General features: G+C 52.9%; 4 protein-coding genes across 4 annotated transcripts; 2 read left to right on the top strand and 2 right to left on the bottom strand.

Annotated features, from left to right (window-relative positions):
• Positions 1-200: 200 nt before the first annotated feature.
• QC764_707620 (uncharacterized protein) lies at positions 201-2,745 on the bottom strand. Its single transcript, XM_062950380.1, has 3 exons — positions 2,471-2,745; positions 1,393-2,297; positions 201-1,341 (listed from the first exon to the last, which is right to left on the bottom strand). Exons 1-3 carry the CDS (start codon positions 2,471-2,473, stop codon positions 546-548), a joined length of 1,704 nt encoding a protein of 567 aa, XP_062796391.1. The 5' UTR covers positions 2,474-2,745; the 3' UTR covers positions 201-545.
• Positions 2,746-2,874: 129 nt separating this feature from the next.
• On the top strand, positions 2,875-5,122 carry AOS1 (E1 ubiquitin-activating protein aos1). The gene is made up of 2 exons (XM_062950379.1): positions 2,875-3,557; positions 3,612-5,122. The coding sequence occupies exons 1-2, from the start codon at positions 3,416-3,418 to the stop codon at positions 4,748-4,750; spliced, it is 1,281 nt and encodes a 426-aa protein (XP_062796390.1). The 5' UTR covers positions 2,875-3,415; the 3' UTR covers positions 4,751-5,122.
• Positions 5,105-14,793, bottom strand: TEL1 (Serine/threonine-protein kinase tel1). The gene is made up of 4 exons (XM_062950378.1): positions 14,196-14,793; positions 14,076-14,123; positions 13,961-14,015; positions 5,105-13,910 (listed from the first exon to the last, which is right to left on the bottom strand). Exons 1-4 carry the CDS (start codon positions 14,248-14,250, stop codon positions 5,216-5,218), a joined length of 8,853 nt encoding a protein of 2,950 aa, XP_062796389.1. The 5' UTR covers positions 14,251-14,793; the 3' UTR covers positions 5,105-5,215.
• A 194-nt stretch (positions 14,794-14,987) lies between these two features.
• QC764_707590 (uncharacterized protein) lies at positions 14,988-20,348 on the top strand. The gene is made up of 2 exons (XM_062950377.1): positions 14,988-16,102; positions 16,161-20,348. Exons 1-2 carry the CDS (start codon positions 15,310-15,312, stop codon positions 20,342-20,344), a joined length of 4,977 nt encoding a protein of 1,658 aa, XP_062796388.1. The 5' UTR covers positions 14,988-15,309; the 3' UTR covers positions 20,345-20,348.
• The last annotated feature ends 327 nt before the right edge of the window (positions 20,349-20,675 follow it).

The raw sequence follows: 20,675 nt of genomic DNA, 5'->3' as shown, positions 1-20,675 counted from the left end.
ATCACAAATCATTTCAGACTTTGCCTTTTCATCGCCTTCTGCCAAACCATTGTCGGCTTCGCCTGCACCAATGGTGACTCAAAGGGCTGGGGGTTGGCAAGGCTAAGGCAGATTGTAATGCATACGCCACCCAGTCCCAAGGGCGAGTGACTCAATGCCGCAATTCATCATGAATCACTGGTAAATAGCCTTGATTGGTCCCAAAAGTCTCAAGGATGTTAATCTTAGTAAATGTATGAAGAATGGTACAGGGTTGTGTATGTTTGATGTTGCTAGACACTCCCAAAGGCCAAATGATTGTTAATTCATCTCACTGCATACCCTCATGTCTTATACAGGCTCCTGCTCGCCATGCCACATGGAAAACTTCAAATGCAGAACAAAGTAACTTCATGATGCTGTGATCATGCAGGTCAACACCCCTTCCAATGCTTTTCCTCCAGTCCACCAGAGGTTCCGGTTGTACGCCAATTCGCCGCCAAAATGCATCTACAAGTATATCCCACAGCTCCATGAGCCAAACACCGAGATCCCTCTCCTGGTCTTTAGGCAAGCTCCACTGAAGGAAAGTACCTTGGCCCGGCAAATCCTTGGGCAACCACTGCCTCGATATCGATATTGCTCGACCGATCAGACAGGTCCTGTGGAGGACTCCACATCTTGAGGAGTATAAAACGCCCACTCACTGGCGGATCAAACCGAATGGTGCACTTATTCTTATCCTTTTCGATAAAGAAGTGTGCCAACGGTGCCATGAGCTCGCCACCAACTGCCCGTACCGCCTCTTGCGTTGCGATTTGCGAAGCTTCTTGGGCTTCTTCCAACGTCGTACTGCTGGTACTTTCATGCTGCCGTCCGCCACCGCGAGCGGAATATCGACGCCGAGTCAAGTTATCGAAAGCTCTCCAGTCCGAGGAGGGGTTACCCCATGGGTCTCGGTCCTCTTCGCTGCTCTCGCTCTCAAATGGCAGTGACCCTATACGGTTCGGCGTCCTTCTGTTACGTGACCGGAGATGGGGGGGAAGTACACGTCCATCATCATCGTCGTCGCTACCATCGTCGGTACATTCTGTCGTAATGTTGAATGGGGGTGGCGGTACAGCAAACTCTGGTGGGATTTGGGCTGTTCTATAGTCCTCATCGTCGTCCAAACCAAAGCTGAATTCCCGCACTGGTGGTTGAAGGCGTGTGATGGAACTACCGTCCTCCTCATGACGGACCGAATATACTAGGGTGTTATTTGTCCTTTGTTGCGGGGGAAGATACTGGATCTGATACTGCGCTGTGCGGGTGAGGAGCTCGTCTGACTTCATGGCCACGAACACCATCCCTTCTCTAACCCTGTTCCTGGTGTAAGTATGCGATATGTGGAGAGGATCGATAGAGACATACGGGCATGAGTAGCTTGATCCAGGGGCCTTGATGACAAGCTCGGTAAGGCTGAAAACGGTCCCGCCTGTATGCCTCAGGATGATGTTGCACCGATTGCCTTTGGTGCAGTACACTGAATCGTCATTCTTCAGGATATTTTCCGGCGGGTATTGTAGTGATTCTTGATAGAGCCCCCCGTCACAGCTCACAATCTCCATGGTCAATCTGCCGGGCTCCAACTGTCCATAATGTCCATAATGGAACCCCTTGAACTTTGGACCGACCTTGTCATTGTCCAGCTTTCGCCGCTTGGTGCGACGGGTGTCCTCGGTGTCCTGGTTGTACAATGTGGGCGTCGTGCTCGTGGGAGCCAGTGGTGAGATGAGGGTGCCGATATTGGGCAAGTCCAAGAGGGCGCGAAGGTGAGAGTTGGCGTCGGGATGCTCATCGGAGACGACATGCGAAGAAGTATTGTTGATGCGGGAATCAAAGTTGGTGGCGCGGAGCAACCGCTCGGGGCGGTAGCGGCTTGATCGTGAGCCTGACCCCGACGCCATGCCAGGTCGAGCTCTCGAGCCAAGAGACCGGAGAGGGGGGAGTGAGGGAGCGCCGGGGACTGCGGGCGGGTCGTTGGTGGTGGGCGGATCACGATTGAATCTTCGTCGCAGATCCCTATCAGCAGAGGACATGCTGGCTTCCGGATGATAACGTCGGTTTTCTACAGCGTCGAGATTCCGGCGGACCCGTTCAATGTTTCGGTTATACCTCGCTATAGCTCTATGAAATTCTCCAGACGTGGTTGTGATTGTGGTTGGAGCTGTACGGCGTCGTTCACCAGGGATCCGCTCTCGTCTGCTGGGCACTCGTGGAAACCACCACGGCCTGGAATCATCCAATGGGTCGTTGCGCTGCGAGGAGTTGCCAGACTGTGGGTTTTGGTCAGAATGAAAATGCATCTGCCCTGAAAGACTCGAACAAGGCTGTTGGGCAGTTTTGGATATGCAGGCTCCCAGGCAATCGAGCAGGCGGCCAGGCGCCCAAACAGAGGGCCAGGAGGGGCGAGGGTGACTGGGGGGGTTATGTTGGAGGCAACACTCACCATGAAAAGCGACAAAGGCACAGGCACTGATGACCGCAGCGAGAAGCGTGATATGACTGTCGCAAAGCACGCTATGAAAACAGCAGCAGTAGAGAGTCGAGGGTCGGCCTTGGTATGAAAACAGCAGAAGAGAGTCGAGCTGGGTTGTTGCAGAGAGAAAAGGAGCAAAAGAGTAAGAGGTTCAATCCGCAGGGTCAAGTGGACACATGAAGCACAGAAGAAGTGCAGTGGATGCTGTGTGGACGTCAGGAAACGGGCATCTTGGGGCCTTTTTGGTGGGAGGCGACAGCAAAGGGCCCGTTCACTTCTTTAGCTTGTCCAGTCCAAAATGGCGGGGTTTGAGAGAATGAATGGCTAATTGGTAGCATGTACCTGCAACTTCACACTTCTTTGTATGGGCACAAAAGTACTTATTAAACCCGCGTCACGCCAAGCCACACTGGCATCGCAGCCGTGCATCGTCCCCATGAATCCCGGGAACATCGTTAAAACCATCTCTTGACTAGGGATTACGGAAGACGGCAGTACAGACGAGAAACACTTTGCAAATTGGCGACACAGGGAAACAAGAAACAAGAAACAAGAAACAAGAGCAAGATAATCACAAGAAACGGGAGCCCGAGCTTATCAGGAACCCCTTCCCTCCTTCCGTCTCTGGTTGGTCCACAAGGCTGCACCGTTTGCCTGGAGTGATCAACACAACCTGCAGCCACGCGAACTGTCACGTTCAACCTCACACACAGACACACACACCAACACCTCTCTCACTCTCTCAGGAGTGGTCGATCGTCATTCCTTTGACTTGGAGCTGGCGTTGGGGGTTTTTACTCCAGACTTTCCTTGACTCTCTGCGGCTTCTCATTTCGATTCTTTTCTTGCACCATCATCTCCAACCTCAATTATCGACTCGACGAGCTCGAGAAACTCACTTGAGGACTGGCCACGATGGAGGCTCCAACCTCCGAACCAGCCGGCAACCCCAATGGCACTGGGAACACCCAGAATCTCACGGTTCCTGTGATGCAAGAGAACACCAATGGATCTGTTCCAGCACCCACCTCGACCATATCAAATGGCATCAGCGCAGGTAAGTTCTCACCTCTCTCCCATCACATCTTACAATTACTAACCCCCATCCCAGATGAAATCGCCCTCTACGACCGACAAATCCGCCTCTGGGGTCTCAAAGCCCAAGAATCCATCCGCAACGCCAACATCCTCCTCATAACAATGAAAGCCCTCGCCAACGAAATCGCCAAAAACCTCGTCCTAGCCGGCATCAACTCCCTGACCCTCTGCGACCACTCCCCCGTCCTACCCTCCGACCTCACCTCCCAATTCTTCCTCCCCTCTGACCGCTCCCCAGTCGGCACCAACCGCGCCATCGCCGCCTCAACCAACATTCAACGCCTTAACCCCCGCGTTAGTATTAACATCGACACCCTCGACATCCGCCTCAAACCCCCTTCCTACTTCTCCGCCTTTGACATCATCATCGCCACTGACCTCGACGCTCCCACCCTAAACCTAATCAACACAGCCACCCGCCTCAACAACCGCAAATTCTACGCGGCCGGCTCTCACGGGATGTACGGGTTCTTGTTCTCGGACCTCATCGAGCACGACTTCATCATCTCAAGATCCATCTCCAACGTCCCCACCGTGGTAGGACCGGAATCCCCCACAAGATCAATCATCTCCTCCAGCCCCGACCCCAACGACCCCAAAGTCGAAAACGTCACAAAACGAGAACTCTTTTCAACATGGCTACTGGCTAGTTCCTCCCCCCTCCCAGCGGAAATTCTCAAATCCCCCCGCCGCAAAAAAGTGGTCACCCCTATTTTGTCTTGTCTGCGAGGGCTCTGGGAGTTTGAATCGCAGTTTGGCATTCGGCCCAACCCGAATGATAAGGCGCAACTGGCGCAGTTTACGATTTTGTGCGGGGAGCAGCACAAGGCGCTTGGGCTGCCGGCTGAGACGCTGAGGAGTGAGACGTTGAGGGCATTTTTGCAGAATATTGGGGGGGAGGTCTCGCCTGTGGCGGCGGTGTTGGGGGGGCAGCTGGCGCAGGATGTGATTAATGTGCTTGGGAGGACGCAGCAGCCGATTCAGAACTTTGTGGTGTTTGATGGGGAGAGGTCGGAGGCGGGGGTGTATGCGTTACATCCGACCGAGGGGGAGTTGGGGAGGGGGTTGTTGCCTATTAGTGGGGGGCAGCAACAGCAACAGCAACAGCAGCAGCAGCAGATGGGGAGTGAGGAGGTTATTGATTTGAATTGAGAGGAGGGGGGAAGTGCGGTGTGTTGTTGAAGATGATCTGGTGGGAAGGACATTCTTGGTGATAGTTGCGAAAGTGACAATGGCTGAGATGTTGTGGATCTTTTTCTCGGTTGGCTTGAGATATAGCTGCAGAAGTGATAATAGGTGGATCATCGCGGTGATTTGGAAGTGAGACACGAGTGGATAGGGATGTTTTACATACTTCGGGTGCAAATTCGTTCTTCGGATAACTTTCATACAGTCTAGTGTAGGCGGTTGACCTCTATCATTTGAGAGTCACCATGCCTTCGAAAGCAAACAGCAGAAATATCAAGATAATTACCACAGCTTTATTCATCTTTGGCCGTGTCTGCATTCTCATTACATAGGTACATCAACCTAATCATTTGCGCCTCATACCAAGCCCAAAATATCAATCCAGAAAATCAACCAAGATGCCCCCTTATTTCCATTTTCATATGTTCCTCAAGCATAAGCAGCCCACCCCGAATACAAAACCGCCAAATTCCCCACACTCCCCGCCTTCTCAATCAAATCATTCACCGTCGCCATCACGCTCAACGTCTTGCTCAGCTTCTTCTTGACAACCTCAATCGCCCTATCCGCCTCGCTGGGCTCGTTCACGTTCCCCTTGACCCCCTTCTTCTCCCCCCCCGCCTCCTCGTTCTCCTCATTCTCCCCATCATCCTCCTCCCTCGCATTCTGCTGCAGCTTGGCCATCCTCACCGGGCTAATGCTCCACTGATACAACGTGTCGAACCTCAGCGAATCCAAAACAGTCTGTATACTCCCCGCCTCCTCCCTCAGCGCATCAAGCGTAAACTCGCAGCACCTCCTAAACACACCCTCGGTCTTGGTGATTCCCATCCCGTCGACAATGTCCCTCGTCAACCTAAACGGCACCAGTTCCGGGACTGGCAGGACTCTTCCCATTTCAAACGCCACGCCCAGATCAATGTGGACTACCTCGCCAGTCTTGGTGTCGAGGAGGATGTTGTGCCCATGTCTGTCACCCAACCCCAACACATGGCCCAGCATGGAAATCGCCGCCGTGGTTCTCGTATAGGCGGTGCGCTTGTGGAACCACTCGTCAGGGTCGGGGAAATACTCAATAAAAAAGTACCTCATCACCGGGTGGAACTTCTCCGTGACCCTGCGGTAAACCGCAATCCTGTGCTCAGTAGTCTTTGTCTGCGCCGTCGAGATCTCCTTCCTGCATTGCGACCCCTTGAGGTCCTTGGGGTAGTACTTCTCGTGAGCGGGCATGAGATACTCATGCAGAGGTATAGTATTCGAGACAAACTCAATCAACCCCGAACTGGACGTCAGCGGCAAAACCTTGTATGTCCTAATGCCGAGGTTTCGTTGGCGGGTGGTACGATGAAGTTTAAGCAACTCCGACACGGCAGCAAAAACCTGCTCCATGATAGCATCCTGACGCAAGTCATCATTACCCCCCTTGACCAATTGTTTGTACCGTCTCCCATCCGACCCAATCGCCGTCAGAATCTTTGGCGCGCTCACACCAGAAGCAATAGCCATATAAGGATCAAACTTGACAATCATTGGGATATGGCCGTAATCACACGTAGGCGACAGCTCCATCTGCATGGTCGGCGGCGGAATCTTATACTTTGACAACGTCGTGAGGAAGCTGGGCCCATGCTGAGAGTCCTTGATGGCAATTTTGGAACCTTGCTTGAACCTGTTCGTGTCCCGATCCATGGCGAGCATATGGTACACCCTGCTTGTCTGGTCAATCGCCGGCCAGATGGCAGACACCGCCTCGGCCCTGGTAAGTGCCTTAGCAACTCTATCCGTCGCCTTTTGCCGGGAAACCGCAACATCGTCGTCCTTATTGACCTTTGTCCTCGCCCCAGACCAGATCTGATACATCCCGTGATAGGGATGATCAACACAGATCCGATAAATGAGATCAATAAGCACATTCTGGAAGAGAGTCTTCTGATCCTGTACCCGAGACGAAAGCTGGTTCATCAACGGCGCAAACTTTCGAGTCGGGACCTTGCCAATGTACCTCTTGACCGCCTCATTGGTAGCATCCTCCTCCGACCTCTCCAGCCAAAGAGCCGTGAACCGCAGCGCATCGTTGTTATGCTCATCCGAAGCGGCCAAAGATAGCAGATAGTTCTCCAAACTGAGCTTCACAAACTCAGTCCTCGACTGCTCAACCCTTCTCAACTCCTGCTGATCCAAATCGAGCCACTGCCGAGCCTTCGCCAAGTGACTCGAGTACCTGCTCTTCGTCTGCGAGTCCCTCGAGCTTGAAATCAACTGCTTCAGCTGCTCAACCTCATCACTCTTGCCCTTTTTGAGGTTCTGCAGCCGTGCCAAATCCTCCAAACTATCCGGGTTCTGGAGCTGCTCATCACAAAACATGGCAAACTGGTGAAACACCTGTCCAGCCTCCTTGCCTTCATTCTTGCCCCTGAGCTCCTTCAGCGCCGGCTCAAGATACTTCTTCTGTGTGCTATCCGGGCTCTCCAGCCTAGCAACCGAGACCTGAAACCCAATCTTGGCCAACAAATCCGATCGACTGACAGGAATCGTCTGCTTCTTCAACGACGAGTCCTTGTCAATAGCTTGCAGCATCCTAATGGAAGAAATCATCTCCCCCTGATCCCACAGTGAATTCGCCGCCTCCATCCGAATAGCTGCATCCACATTGAGCCCCATAGTCTCGCTTGGCTGGATCAGATCGGTGAGTGTGGTTGACAAATTCAACGTCTCTTGGTGCTGTCGGTGGAAACGGAAGATATCAGACGACAGCAGCAGTCCTTTAATCTGAGCAAACCGGGCATCTGCTGGTGGGATAGTTGCCGCTCTCAGTTTGTGATGCTGGCTCCACATACTCAATGTCGTCTCCCGACAAGACAGGATCTGACTGACGTCCTCATACCGTCCGCTCATCATCCACTTCGACCTCGTCTCAAACATCTGAAGTCCCCTCTTCATCTCAGCCGGGTCAGTGATACTGAGAACATCATCTAGTTCCGCCAAAGCAGCCAGCACACCCAGCTGGTGCCTCATGCTCGTCGTATTGAGACTCTTGCTGGTCAAGTGCTTGATGGTCCCCCGAAGCCCATCATGAACAACACCCCTGACAGCCTCAATATCCGAAGCCTGGTGCATACTCTGATACGCTCTATACACCGTCACCGCCCAATTATCATTTGTCGCCGGCGCTGGCAAATTCCAGATTTCCAGCCTCCTCGCCGTCGTAAAAGTGCTATCCAGCGAGTTAGAAGACTCATCCAGACTCTGTTGCGTCTGCAACAACGAGTTCGACAACCCGGCCAGACCCAAACTACTCAACGCCTTGATAAGCGCCTGCCCATCCTGTTTCGAGGCAGCATCTCGACTCCTCAAATGACTGTCATACTGCGCCCCCCTGAAAGCAAGACTCTTCCCACCATCATTCTCATACTCCAACCTGGCCAACACCGTACTCAGCGAAGCATCCTGTGCCAGCCCGTAGTACGCATCCGGATCATCAATATTCTCAAAGATATCCAACAAAATTTCGCTTGAATCCTCCACCTCCCTAATCGCCGATGACCTCCTCGACGCCCTCGACTCCTCGCTCGAAGCCAGTTCCGCAAACAGCAACGCAACCTTGAACATTCCACACCTCGTCGCAGCAGCAGCCGCACTCGTCAGATTAACCTCCAACCAATGCCCCCGATCTGCAATGGAAGCCTCCCCGGCAAGTGGCTGCGTCCTCAGGTACAGAATCGTGTTGAGCAACAACTTCACATTCTCCCTCGCCCCCCCTTCCTCGTTCTTCAACCATTCCTTCATCACCTCCGAAAGCTGCCTCTTCACCCCCTGCTGTTTATCCAGCTGATAGCTCAGCACCAAGTGCACCACAAACGGAAAAGCCTGCTCCGCAAACCCCTTGACTTTGGTCAATATCGGGGGCAGCACTCTCAGCGTAACATCATCCGGCACCGCCTGCGCCAACAACGTCGTCAACTTTCTCGCCCAGTCCGCCTCTCCCAACTTCGCCCCACTAAACACCTCCTGCTCCCTTACCTTCTCCACCTTGACCAGATCCGACTGCGGCGTCCGGAACGGCTCCCAATCCAAACTATCCGCCAGAGCTTCACTCAAACTCCGCTGGCAAGCTGCCACAAGCTCCTGGAAGTTATCAGCAGCCGCGTCACTGAACACAGTCCTCAGCGCTGCCTCCGCCAGCCCAGCAGTCAAACAATTCCCGCTGACAGTCAACTGCTCCATCAGATTCAGCAACCCCTCCTCTGAACTCCCTAGTTCTTTCCCACCCGCTTTACAAATCAACGTCTTGTACTCCTCCAGTCTGCTCTCCTTCAACAGCCCCCCAGGAACTTCCCCACTAGCGGCAAACCCACGCCCAATCACCCTCCCCGCCCAGGCCAAGTACTCGCCACTCAACCCCATCCCTCCCTCCTCCATACAACTCTTCCAAACCACCCCCTTATACTTGACAGCCTCCTCATCCTCCCCAATAACATCCAACCCCCTCTCCTTCGGCGCAGGTCCAAACTGCCCACACAGCATCCTCAAGGCAACACCACGAGCAGGTTCATTTAGCAGCTCATCACCCTCGCTCTCAGCCCTGTCCCAATCTTTGAGGATCTCCATGAGCAAGTTACTCTCATTCGTTCCCCTCTCTGCGTTGCCCATGACTCTGATCTCCGCTGCCGACTGAGTGATCGCCCTGAAAGCTTTGAGATGCTCAGGGTTCTCCTTTAGAATCTTGCTCTCATACCCCTTGAGATACTTCCCAAACCAATCATGAAACACCTGGGCTTTCGACTTTGTGGCTCGGAACTGGGACTCCTGAGTTGTGCTCGACTGGGAGGATTCCAAAAATACCCTCAGGTCGGCCAGGGACGAGAGCGCATAGCCCGCGAAGAAAGATGGGGTTTTGCTGAGGTGGTCAGAGCCTTTGATGATGAGGTACTGCGTGATGCCCAGCGCATCGTCTGCGCACTCGGGGTCGACGACGAAGGCCCGGATGGAGTGCAGGAGCATCTCCAACGGGTAGGCGGTAAGTGCTGTAGGACCAGCAAGGCAGATCAACACTCTGATTTTGCGCAGAACCGAGCAGGCGTGAAGAGGGCCAAGGGCCGGGTGAATGGTGTTGAGGAGCTTCCGAGCAATAAACACCACCAACGCCGGCGTCCAAATCTGATCCAACTCATACGGCGTTCTGCTCAAAAGGTGAAGCATCTCAATGGGGAGATACTTCGCCCTAAAGCACGGTTGCTGATTCGGCGGAAGCTTCGTAGGCAAATGGCCATACTCCTTGATCATCTCAATAATATCCGCCGCATACCCAAGCCCTTCATTCCGTCTAAACGCCTTCTCGACCGGATCCTCCTGGTCGAAGGTCTCAAAAAACGTTGCAATAATGTCGGCAAAATTGAGGTGAATCTGCTCCAGAAACCCTTCCTTAATAAGAATCTTGATCAGCCTCTTCTCCCCCGTGATCTGCCCTTCCTCCCTCTGCACACTGACATCGTGCGCGATGCAATACGCAATGATCTTTGTAAAGTTCCTTTTGACCAGCTCCTGCAGCGTCAACCCCAGCATCTTGGCCAACTCCAACGCCTCAGTCTCCTGCCCCCTCATAATCATAATCGCCGCCGCCTCCGTCTGCCCCTCCGCCAGCAAATCCTGCAGGCTCTTGAACCCAAAGATCTCAAACGGGATATCCTCAATCGAGTTCTCATCCAACCACGTATAAAGCAGCTGCGGCGCAAACAGCCGAAACAGCTCCTCCGGCCCGCTCAACTTCAACTCCTTCGATATCTTCCTCAAACACCACCCCGCATACCTCACACTCCTCACAATCTTCCCCGGCGTCTCAAAGATGTGATAAATACACCTCCTCAACAGCGTCGGCCACCTACACGCCAATTCCGCCAACACAAACAACCTATACGCGATCCCCTCCTCCATCGACGGATCGGTAGGCAAGCTGTCCAGCACATCCAGGAAAATGTCATCGTGCGTCTTAAGCACATACAACCCAAACACCCCCGGCAACCCCTTCCCAATCTCATACTTCACCTCCATCCCCCCCTCCTGACACACCCCCAACAACGTGCTCCTCGCGCTCGGCAACCCCAGATCCCCCGCATACCCCGACCTCACCTCCAGTATATGAAAAAGCAGCCCACTAAACACCCTCTGCACAACCGGACTCATCGAGTTGTTCGGCAGCGAGCTCTTGACAAGGTAATGATACAGATCCCCCACCATCCGCCCAATCGCCTCCTCCAACTTCTGATCCGTCCAAAAGTAAATAAACCCATCCATCACATCAATGCACGTGCAAAGCGCCACCTCACAGCACGAAAACTCATCCTCCGAAATAATTCCCCCAACCGTCTCAAACACCCTCACCACAGTCTTCAACCTCGCCATCCACCCACAAGAGAACAACTCCTTCATAAACACCCGACAAGTCAATAACTGCTCCTTTTCCAAACTCAGCAGTTGCTCCATCATCGCTTCAGGTACATGGCCCAGTTCCCCCTCATCCTGCCTGATAATCTCCAGGTAATGCACCCTCAGCGTCGTCTCGAGATAAAACGCCTCAGGGGTCCAACACAAAAGACTATCCCTCCTCGCCAACGTCTTCCCCTTTGCCACAGCCGAACTCTGGCTCGTCTGGGACTCAAACTCGTCGTCAATGTCCATAGCATCCATGCTCCGTCCAAAAGCCTCCTTTTGAGCCTTTTCCTGAAGAGCAATCGACAGCTTCGAGTACAGCTTCAACAAGTGAGACTGTTCCTTCCTGAGCGCTGCCACCTGGCTTTCCACAAAGGGCGGGATAAACGGGACCACCGTCGTCAACACCAGCTCAAAGAACTCATCGATTTGAGGAGCCGCGAGAATGGCTCGGAAGGCGCCGTCAATGACCTCAAAAAGTGTTGACTCCAAATCTTTGGACATGGAAGAGTTGAGATTGACTAGTTCTGGAAGGAGGGTGGCGCCAACAAGACAAGCAAGAATCATGCTCTGCAACCGATCCGCAGATATCGCAACTGGCGCAACACCATCCGACCCGCGCTTCTGCCACGACTCGGTGATCTGGTGAAGTTCTTCCAGTTTAGGATACAGTAGCTCGAGGATAAGGCGCTTCGCGGTGTGCGACCCAGTTGGGTCGACCGTCTGTTCTTGCTGTTCCTCTGGCAGGATAACATCCTCGGGTTCAGCCATGAGTGTCGTTGCTGATGTTGTTTCGTCCTCAAGAAGCAGCAGATACCGCATCAGCGGATAGGCTTGACTTTGCTTCTTCCAGAACTGTACAATCGCTCCCCCAAAGAGCCGGAGAGGAGCCCCCATCTTCAAAGCCGGCATCCCAAAGCAGCCTCTCAGGAGGTTGGCCAGATCAAACGGAGCCGTGTGTACCGAATGAAGTGAGGCATAGGTCAGTTCAGCTGGATTCCACTTGACAAAAACCCATCGGATGACATGGCTGGTCGTAGCTTGGCTGGCATTGGGTGACATGGTATTGCGTAGACGCAGGAGGCTCAGCATCAACTTGAGAGAAGAGTCAACCAGAATCGCAGGGCCGCTGATATCGGCGGTTATGATCATGTGGTTCACATCACCGGCCAACTCATGTCTTGGGATCAGGGACGCTTTGATCACGGAGTCCAAGAAGACCGAGGCAGCACGTGTGGTTGGTGCCAGGCTGACAGACCGCACACCAAGCTGCCACAACTGCTTCCAGGTGTGAGACAGGGAGGCATCTCGACAAACTTCATGGGAGGTGAGGCTGGAGCATGCGATCATCGCCCACGATGCCACGACACCTTGCTTCGCCGTGACACATTTCGACAAGTCTGTGATGGCCTCTGTGGCTTCTTCGATAGTAAGCAGCTTCTGGCGGCTCAGAAAAGGCACGAGTTGTAATGCTGTCAGCTGCACTGCAGGATCCCGAGAATTGAGTTTCTGATGGAGCCTGTTTGACGTGTTAACCATTTGACGCCTCTTGCGAGGCTGGTCATTCTCGGGCTCTTGCTGCGAAAATGGCTTGTTTGAGCTGCGGGCGTAGATGGCCTCTAGGGTGGCGAGATTCTCCAAAAGCGCCCAATTTTGCTCGCCTCCTGTATTGTACGGACGAAGGCTGAAGACGCCAGTGGTTGGATGATCGGATGGGAGGAGCATTCCAGTAAAAGTGATATCATCAAGCTGGAGCCTTGCGCGTTCTTCTCTCCTCGAGTAGTCCGACCAAAGAGCATCCATAAGTTCTTCCACATCTTGAAGAAAAGACTCGTCTGTCGACTCCCGAAGTATGCTCTCCAGATAAAGATGAGAAGCATAGATGGTCTTGAGCATCTCATCGCGAATACTATTCAGCATTGCATCCCGGGATAAGGCTCGCGGCTGCCACCAATGAGAGAGCAAAGGGGTCAGAGTCATGACAAGCCTCTTTGAAAGAGCAATGTCGTCGGTCTGGGTGCGAGTAAAGATTCTGTTGAGGGCAGAAAAGGCCACTTTGTGCAGCTCCCCTATTTTCATCTGGCGAAGTTGCAGAATCTGAAGAATGATTCGGGATATTTCCCCTGCCCGTCGTAGTACCGGTGCATTTGGTGCAGCCACCAGATAATTCAAGCATGACAAAAAGTCTAGAGCGACCTGACTACCAATCTGGTTTCCGCCCTGGGATGAAAGCCCGACGGATGATGCTCTCAGAGTTGGCGCCGGGGAGGCGCGAGAGCCGCTATCATTTCCACCTACCTCGAGATAGCGAGAGAGAGCTTCGACACAAAAGTCGACACAAGTATCCCAGCTCTCACCTGAAAAGGCAGAGAGATTTTCGACATTGGCTGAGTTCTGAAGGAATGTGCACAAAGCCTTGGCATAATCTTTGAGCAGAGGTGCGATGTAGGTATCATCGGGTCCCTGGAGCACCTGTGTGATGTGGTCGATGATGGCTCTGGCTGTTTTGCGCTTGATCCGTGAAGCTCCATGGCGGACAGCCAGCCTGAGGACCTCGGCGCACTTTTCGAGTCTGGCATTGGCAGTAGCACTGGCTCTGGCTGATTTCTTGGAAGTGAAGTAGCTTGCCTTTTCCAAGACTGTGCATCGGAAGAGGGCTTCGTAGATGGAGTGGTACGACTTGTCATCAAAGGGACTACTAATTTTGTATTAGTTGTGGTATGCTGTGGATTGAGGTATGGGACCTACACTTTCTGACTCTGAGGCCCCCCTTTATCTGCCGTCTTGAAAAACTCCAACAAACCTATGTCAGGGTAATCAGTATACATAAACATAAATGCAGGACAGAGCGAGAGAGGCATACTGTCAAGAGCTTCTTTGCGCTGCGTGGCCGTTGAATGGACTAGCTGGGCTGCATTTCAATGGTCAGCATGTGTATTGTTTACTTTCATCAGCCTTGTCCCTGCCACCATGTAACACTTACCGGCGAGCTCCTTGAAGTTGAGAGGCTCATTGCTGTAACCCTTTACACGTGCCATTGCGTCTTTTGTCCCAGCTGACCGTACCACATCGAATCAAGACCAGGATTGGCTCAGATCTGACCCAGGACAGGACGAAAGTGGATTGTGGTCAGGATTAGACCCGAGAGTCCAGTTCCCAGCGAGTTCAGAATCTGAAATACAACACACAAATTCTGTTGTGGTGGCCGAGTGTGTGTTATCTGTGAGATCTGATGTTCAAATGGAAGGAGGAGAGATAACGGTAGGTGTTGATAACTTGGGTTTATGAGAAGTGTGAATTAAAAATTGAGATGGTGGGAGAAGAAAGTACAGCCCATTTGTGCTGCAGCGGATGGGAGAAACGCCAAAGTCTTCAGTTTTAAAAGGCTTCCACGTTGTTTGTCCGTTGGTATTTTGTGGTGGGAAAGGAAATGTGTTTTATGGGCAACTCTTTCATTTATGAAGGGAAAGATAGAGTTTAACACTTGAGGGCAGCTCTTGCCTGTTTGTGGATAGAAAATAGACGGGCAACGGCAGTCGCATCCCAAAACATTGGAAGGCTCTCTCTATCGCACCTGCTGCTGGAGGAGTGATGTAGGAAGCTATGACCACTTCCTTCCCCAAGTTGATGACCCCTGAGGATCCACTGGGTGCCGATGAGACCCACAGGGCACTGGCAGAATGGCTCACCGCCTAATTGTTTTGTTGACCAGCGCATCTTGGCGCCTGCCCAAATCCGCGGCAGGCAAGAGCGCGCGGGACAAGGACAAGCTGCAAAGCTCACGGTTTAGTTTGGTCGCGACTCTTTTTCCAAAAGCGCTTCCAAAAACAGAAACATTAACAAACCCCCATCTCGACGAATTAGGAGGAATTGTGTCGATACCAACCTCACTGATAACAGCATCGTAGGGGGCCTCTTTTAACTAGTACCAACCATTCCACACTGCGACCGTAACTACGAACGAGCGAGTCCATCGACAAAGGCTTGCCTGCGATGTACGGATACTGATACGATTTTACTCAATTCCCAAGCCAGTCAGCAACCTTCCTTACCATCCACCACTTTTCTCTTCACAACGCGCCTCATTTGAGCCAGGCATGGCTGAGTTTCGCGTTCTCGAGGGGCTACAGGCCCTCCACTCGGAGCTGGTTGCTGTTCGCCAACACCGTTTTGACAACATCTCAGTCCTAGAGAACCTGATCGAGCTGCATTCCGACAACTTGAAGGCGCTGGTTGACAAGACACCACGAAACTCTACCCATAGAAACGACATCACCAACAAAAAGGTAATCAAGACCAACGACGGCGAATTCAAGGTCAACGATGACTTCATCTTCGAGACTCTCAAGGCCGCCGACGAGTTGGATCTGGATGAGTACGAGGCTGGAAGGATTATTCTGGATTGCCAGGACGAGGACGACTCGGAAATACAGTCACGCCCGCTATGGGAATGCGGTCTCATCCGCTTCCACCAAGAACGAAAATACCTACTCGACTGCATGCGGCTCTGCATCGAATTAGCAAACGACGAGGAAATGGACGACAATTTGAAGGATGCCTTTGGGAAAATTCTGGAGGAAAAGATCTTCGTCAAGGGCTCAAGCAAAAAGATTGTCGCGAGATGTATGGAGGCTATGCAAACCATCAAGGCCATGTTGCAGAGCATCAACGAGAGGGTGGCGTCCCGGTACATGCTAGAACAAGCCAGTCTCGCCCGGCCCCCAGAGGCTGCCGACACGATTGAGTTCTCCCGCATGAGCCTCGTGGAGCAGCATGAGTGTCTTGCCATGATACTGCACGCTGCCGTGGAAAAGCAGTACGCCGATATCAACGACTTCAAGCAGTTTTTGGGGACGCTAAAGAAGATCGATAAGTACGATCAATTTCTCGGTGAGCCTTACCCCCTGTCCGGATTTTTTCATGACAAATACTAATCTGAGGGCGCCAGTTCATCTGTTCCCTGTTTTGGCCGCCTACATCAACGTGTTTGGCTCACCAGATGGCATGTGTGACTTTCAGCAGTCTCGCCAGTTGGACCAAGAGATCTTGAAAACTGGAGATGGTGACAGCTGGGCTATTTCGTATCTGGGAGCGGCCACGCGGGTCTGGTGGATTGCCGAGTACACTGGATACTTCCAAGTCGATAACGAATTCGATCTTGGTGGGTTGGATCTGGACGTCGAGTTCGACAAGAGAACAAAGGCATTTACAGAGGCCCTCAAGGAGGGGGCATTCGACTTTATCCTTTCTGTGGCGGCCGATTGCAAGACGGAGGAGTGGCAAGATCCATCACGCATGGGAATGCGGCAGTGGTTGCAACGGAAGTCACCTCCTCTCCAAGGTGATTTCTACTACTTCAACCATTTCCTCCAGCTCAGCCTGATGGCCCACCTGGAGGTGTTTATCGACTCTGTCATCACAAACCTACCCGAGCTTGTCAGGACACTAAAAACAGAGGAGGATGAGCAGCGCCAGTTGAGCCAAACCCACGAGCAAGACCTCGACCTCGAGCGGTTCGTGGTCATCATCTCGTATGCGTACGAGGACAGGCCAGATGCCGCCATGACCTTCTTCGAGGACCCAGATAGTGCTCTGTATGGTTTCCTACAATGGGCCTCCACAAAAGCATCAACGCCCCTGGTTAGTGCGTTTTGCGAGATGCTACAGGCTCTGGCCTGCAACGAGGAGACTGCAACGGCTGCCCATACATTTTTGCTCGACGAGGGGCACCAGTCTTCTGGCAAAATGAGGCGATCCCAATCGCTGACCTGGAACCAAATCTTTAGGGAATTAGAGTTCTTTGCCAAGAAACTGAGCGAGAGGCCCAACCCAGCGCAAATGCAGATCCAGCGTCCAGGCAAACCGGGCACCGATCAGGGAGAGGCCGAGCCTGAATCGGCCATGATGCTGGAGTGCTATGTTCGGTTGATTGGCAAGCTCACAGCGGAGAGCAGCACCTGCAGAACCAGGTTGGCAACGACACAGGAACTCATGTTTCCCGAGATTCTGTTCAGGTTGGCAAATGCGAACGTCACTCCCCGGCTTCGCGCCGCTGTCTTTTACAGCTTAAGATCACTGTTGGTCATGAAGTCGGTTTCCGAAAGTAACATAATATGGACTCTTGTGGACAACTTCACCATGGGAGCTCTGGACCCCAACAACCCGGCGACTGTTCAACAACAGCGAAGTCCTTCATATCAGTCGACGTACGAAGAACTGCAGGAACGCGCTTTCAACGATTTATCCACTGGCTTTGAGGAGCCAAACGCATTCATCCAGCTTCTTACGTCGTTGGTCACGCCCTATACAGTCTCCGACGGGCTCAACGACACCTTGCCGTTCCCCGAGTTTCTCGGTGTGAACAAGCGAAGACCCGGGATAGAGATCTATGTTGACTTTGTGTTCTTGATGTTCACCATGAAGCCGAGGGAAATAGTAGACCAAGGCCAACTGAGAATGCTGCGTCTCTCCTGCCTAGAATTCATTCTGGCATGCTTGCAAACCTTCAACGAAGACCTGATCGTCCTGGGCAACGAGACAAACATCGAGATTGACAAGGCTGTGAAAACGACCAGTCTCGCGGTTTATGTTCGCCTTCATCCTTTTGCTCGCGTTATGGAGTGGATGTATAGCGAAAAGGCCATCACTGCCCTGATGGATACCATTCATCAGGACCAGTATGCCCTCAGCCGGGCTTCACCTCACTCGCCCTTGATCCAGAGTATCTTGCGTGGGATCCAAGTGCTGATCAAGGTTCTCGACCTTCAGGCGACCTTTATTCACTTGGTGCGGCCTGTGATTCAATCCGAGGCCGGGAAGCGGAGGCCGCTTACTCTGGCCAAGAGCACGTACACGTCCATTGAGGATGGAATTCTCAACCATCTGACACTGCTGGTTGATCTGGGCAAGTATTGCAACCTCGGGGTCAGCGAACTCACTCTTTCCTGTCTCAAGCTGCTAGAGAAGGTTTCAACTTCCAGCAAGCTTATTTCGGCATGGAATCCCGACACCCATCGCCCAGGACACCGGAACAAGGCCATTGTCCAGCTTGAGAAGGATGGCGAGGGCGAGGTCATCGGAACATCACTTGCTGCTAGCATCAACGCGGTAATCGATCCGGCGCTCGAGACAGAGTCGGAAGAATACCTGATCAAACTCTTCATTCTCGACTTTTTATACGAGACCCTCAGGGCATCGCCCGACCAGCCCACGATTGCGCATTTGCTTCTCGGTTTCAACTGCGAGCTGCGGGGGTTGAGCGTTGCGCCCAACGGGGTGTTTTACAACCAGAGATCTCTCTTCCATAGCCTGTTGGGTGTGGTCATCGAACTGGTGGTGAATGAGGGTGATCGAGGAATGCGCGGATACTTGATTACGCTCAAGTACAAGATTCTCCGCATCTTCCAGCTGCTGTGGAAGTCGCCGCTTTCGTCGACTTTGGTGATGGAAGAGTTGAGGTCAACCAACTTTCTGTTCCACATGCTTCTGAGAGAGTCACAAATCGTGCCGGGGCTGCCGTGGAACGATATGACGCTGGATGACAATTCGTTCCTCCTGTCGACGGCGTCGGTTGCGTATATCGACTACCTCGGTTCGAGGGCCATTGTCTTTGAGTATATTGCCAAGGAGCTGTGCAGCGTTTCGCAGAACAGGATACCGTCGATCAAGCGTCAGATTTTTGATGCTCTCAATGGGCAGATCACGCTGGAGAACCAGGAGACGTTGGCGGCGCACAATATTTTTGACTTTTTTGATTTCATGAATGTTGATATCTCGTGGGAGGTTGCGCCGCCGCAGTTTCATTTCTACCATGAGCTCGACCTGAGCCCGTGTGTGATCGACGCTGGGGGGGCGGGGATCCAGTACAATCTCTCCAGAGTGAAGGAGTGCATTCAGCTCAAGCGTAGCGAGTACCGGGACACGCTGGCCATGGTGCCTCAGGAGGGCATGGATGAGATCCAAGCGGAGGAGCAGGTGTTGCTGGAATATCTCCTGTTCAACAACCGCCGGGTTTTGGTTCGGGCTGTCAGGCTCGAGCTGCTGAAGAAGTGGTCGGATCTGTTGCTGGTCATGTTCGAGGCCAATGAGTTCAGGGGCACGGTCAAGACGACGTTCTTGCTGCAGGCGCTGCAGGCTATTCTGCCGACGTTGGAGTCGTTGAACACGGACAGTCCTCCCGAGGCGTTTGAGCTGGCAAAGGTGGCCAAGATCCTTCTTTACAAGCTTGACTTTTCGGATAATACCGGCGGTGCGCCTGGGTCGGAGACGGATAAGATTGCCATGGGGAATCTGGTCAGCGAGAAGCTGTTTCAGCTTTTCCAGGTATGTCTGGCGTCTATTGTCAAATGGAACCAGTTTGCCGAGCTGCGCGGGTTATACTACAGTATCTGTTACCGCTACCTTACTGGGGTGGTGGACAACGACGGCGGCGACACGCGCAGCTCGAGCCTCCTCACGGCGAGGATCAGAACCCACAAGGCCATCCAGAACCACGGGGAGAAGCTCCTTCACGTCATCTGCGATGATGCTTATGGGTCTGACACGCTCTGCCAGACCGCTGCCATGGTCCTTTTATCAGCTCTAGTCCACATTTCCCGCTCCTCATCGCACACCAACCCAACATCCATTTCCGTCATTGAGTCCCTCAACAGGCTCAACTTCATCGGCGTCTTGGTCGACTCGCTGAAAACAATCCTGCGAGAATGGCTCGCGATTATCAACCCCCCTTCTCCTCTCCCCGTCTCAACAGCAGAAGCGACGGAGCAGTACCTCACCGCCAAACTCTGCTTCCTCCTCCAGCTCGCCCAGACAAAAACAGGGGCGATGTACATCCTCCAAGCCAACCTCTTCCGCGCGTTGGAAATCTCGGGTGTGTTTGCCGCCGACCCAGAGCTGGAGATCAACCCGTCCAACACTGTCGCGTTGGAAAAACACTACTTTTTGCTTGTGTCGCTGGCTAGGATTATTACTGCTAGTGTGCTGTCGAGGGGGCAGGGGAATATTGTCCAGGCGAGGGGGTTTTTGCAGAGGCACAGGATGCTGGTTGTGCACACGCTCAAGAGGGCGGCGGGGATTGGGATTGTGGGGAATGGGATGTGGGGGGGAGGAACAACAGCAGGAGAGGTCAATTAGTGATGGGTTCTCTTTTGGGGGACCGTGAGGGGGTTGATTCCATACTGGGGGTGGGAAGAAAGGGGGGATAATAACAATAACAACAACAACAACAACAACAACAACAACAACAACAACAACAACAACAACAAGGAGGCGCAGAGGAGGTTGGAGGAGAGGATTGGGGAGTTGGGGGAGAGCTTGATGGTTTTGATTGGGGGGGTGGGATTTTTGGAGGTGAGTTTTCCCCTCACCCAAACTATGAGACAACAACAACGGGATACTAATGAAGATGATAATAGTACGAGCTGGATCAGCTGCCGGCTGAGAGGGCTAGTGTTGTGAATACGAC

The sequence above is a fragment of the Podospora pseudoanserina genome (genome assembly GCF_035222485.1).
Source record: "Podospora pseudoanserina strain CBS 124.78 chromosome 7 map unlocalized CBS124.78p_7, whole genome shotgun sequence".
NCBI lineage: Eukaryota > Fungi > Ascomycota > Sordariomycetes > Sordariales > Podosporaceae > Podospora > Podospora pseudoanserina.
The sequence above is the reverse complement of the archived record's forward strand: the minus strand, read 5'-3'. Positions and strand labels throughout refer to the sequence as shown.

What these genes read in the sequence shown, in the direction of transcription:
- QC764_707590 (XM_062950377.1), top strand. Translation starts at nt 15,310, where the DNA reads ATGGCTGAGTTTCGCGTTCTCGAGGGGCTACAGGCCCTCCACTCGGAG. An exon ending in TAAGTACGATCAATTTCTCG is followed by an intron (nt 16,103 to 16,160) that starts GTGAGCCTTACC and finishes TGAGGGCGCCAG; the next exon opens with TTCATCTGTTCCCTGTTTTG.
- QC764_707620 (XM_062950380.1), bottom strand. An exon ending in GGATCAAGCTACTCATGCCC is followed by an intron (nt 1,342 to 1,392) that starts GTATGTCTCTAT and finishes CACCAGGAACAG; the next exon opens with GGTTAGAGAAGGGATGGTGT.
- TEL1 (XM_062950378.1), bottom strand. Translation starts at nt 14,250, where the DNA reads ATGGCACGTGTAAAGGGTTACAGCAATGAGCCTCTCAACTTCAAGGAG. An exon ending in CAACTTCAAGGAGCTCGCCG is followed by an intron (nt 14,124 to 14,195) that starts GTAAGTGTTACA and finishes ATTGAAATGCAG; the next exon opens with CCCAGCTAGTCCATTCAACG. An exon ending in GGGCCTCAGAGTCAGAAAGT is followed by an intron (nt 13,911 to 13,960) that starts GTAGGTCCCATA and finishes ATACAAAATTAG; the next exon opens with TAGTCCCTTTGATGACAAGT.
- AOS1 (XM_062950379.1), top strand. Translation starts at nt 3,416, where the DNA reads ATGGAGGCTCCAACCTCCGAACCAGCCGGCAACCCCAATGGCACTGGG. An exon ending in ATCAAATGGCATCAGCGCAG is followed by an intron (nt 3,558 to 3,611) that starts GTAAGTTCTCAC and finishes CCCCCATCCCAG; the next exon opens with ATGAAATCGCCCTCTACGAC.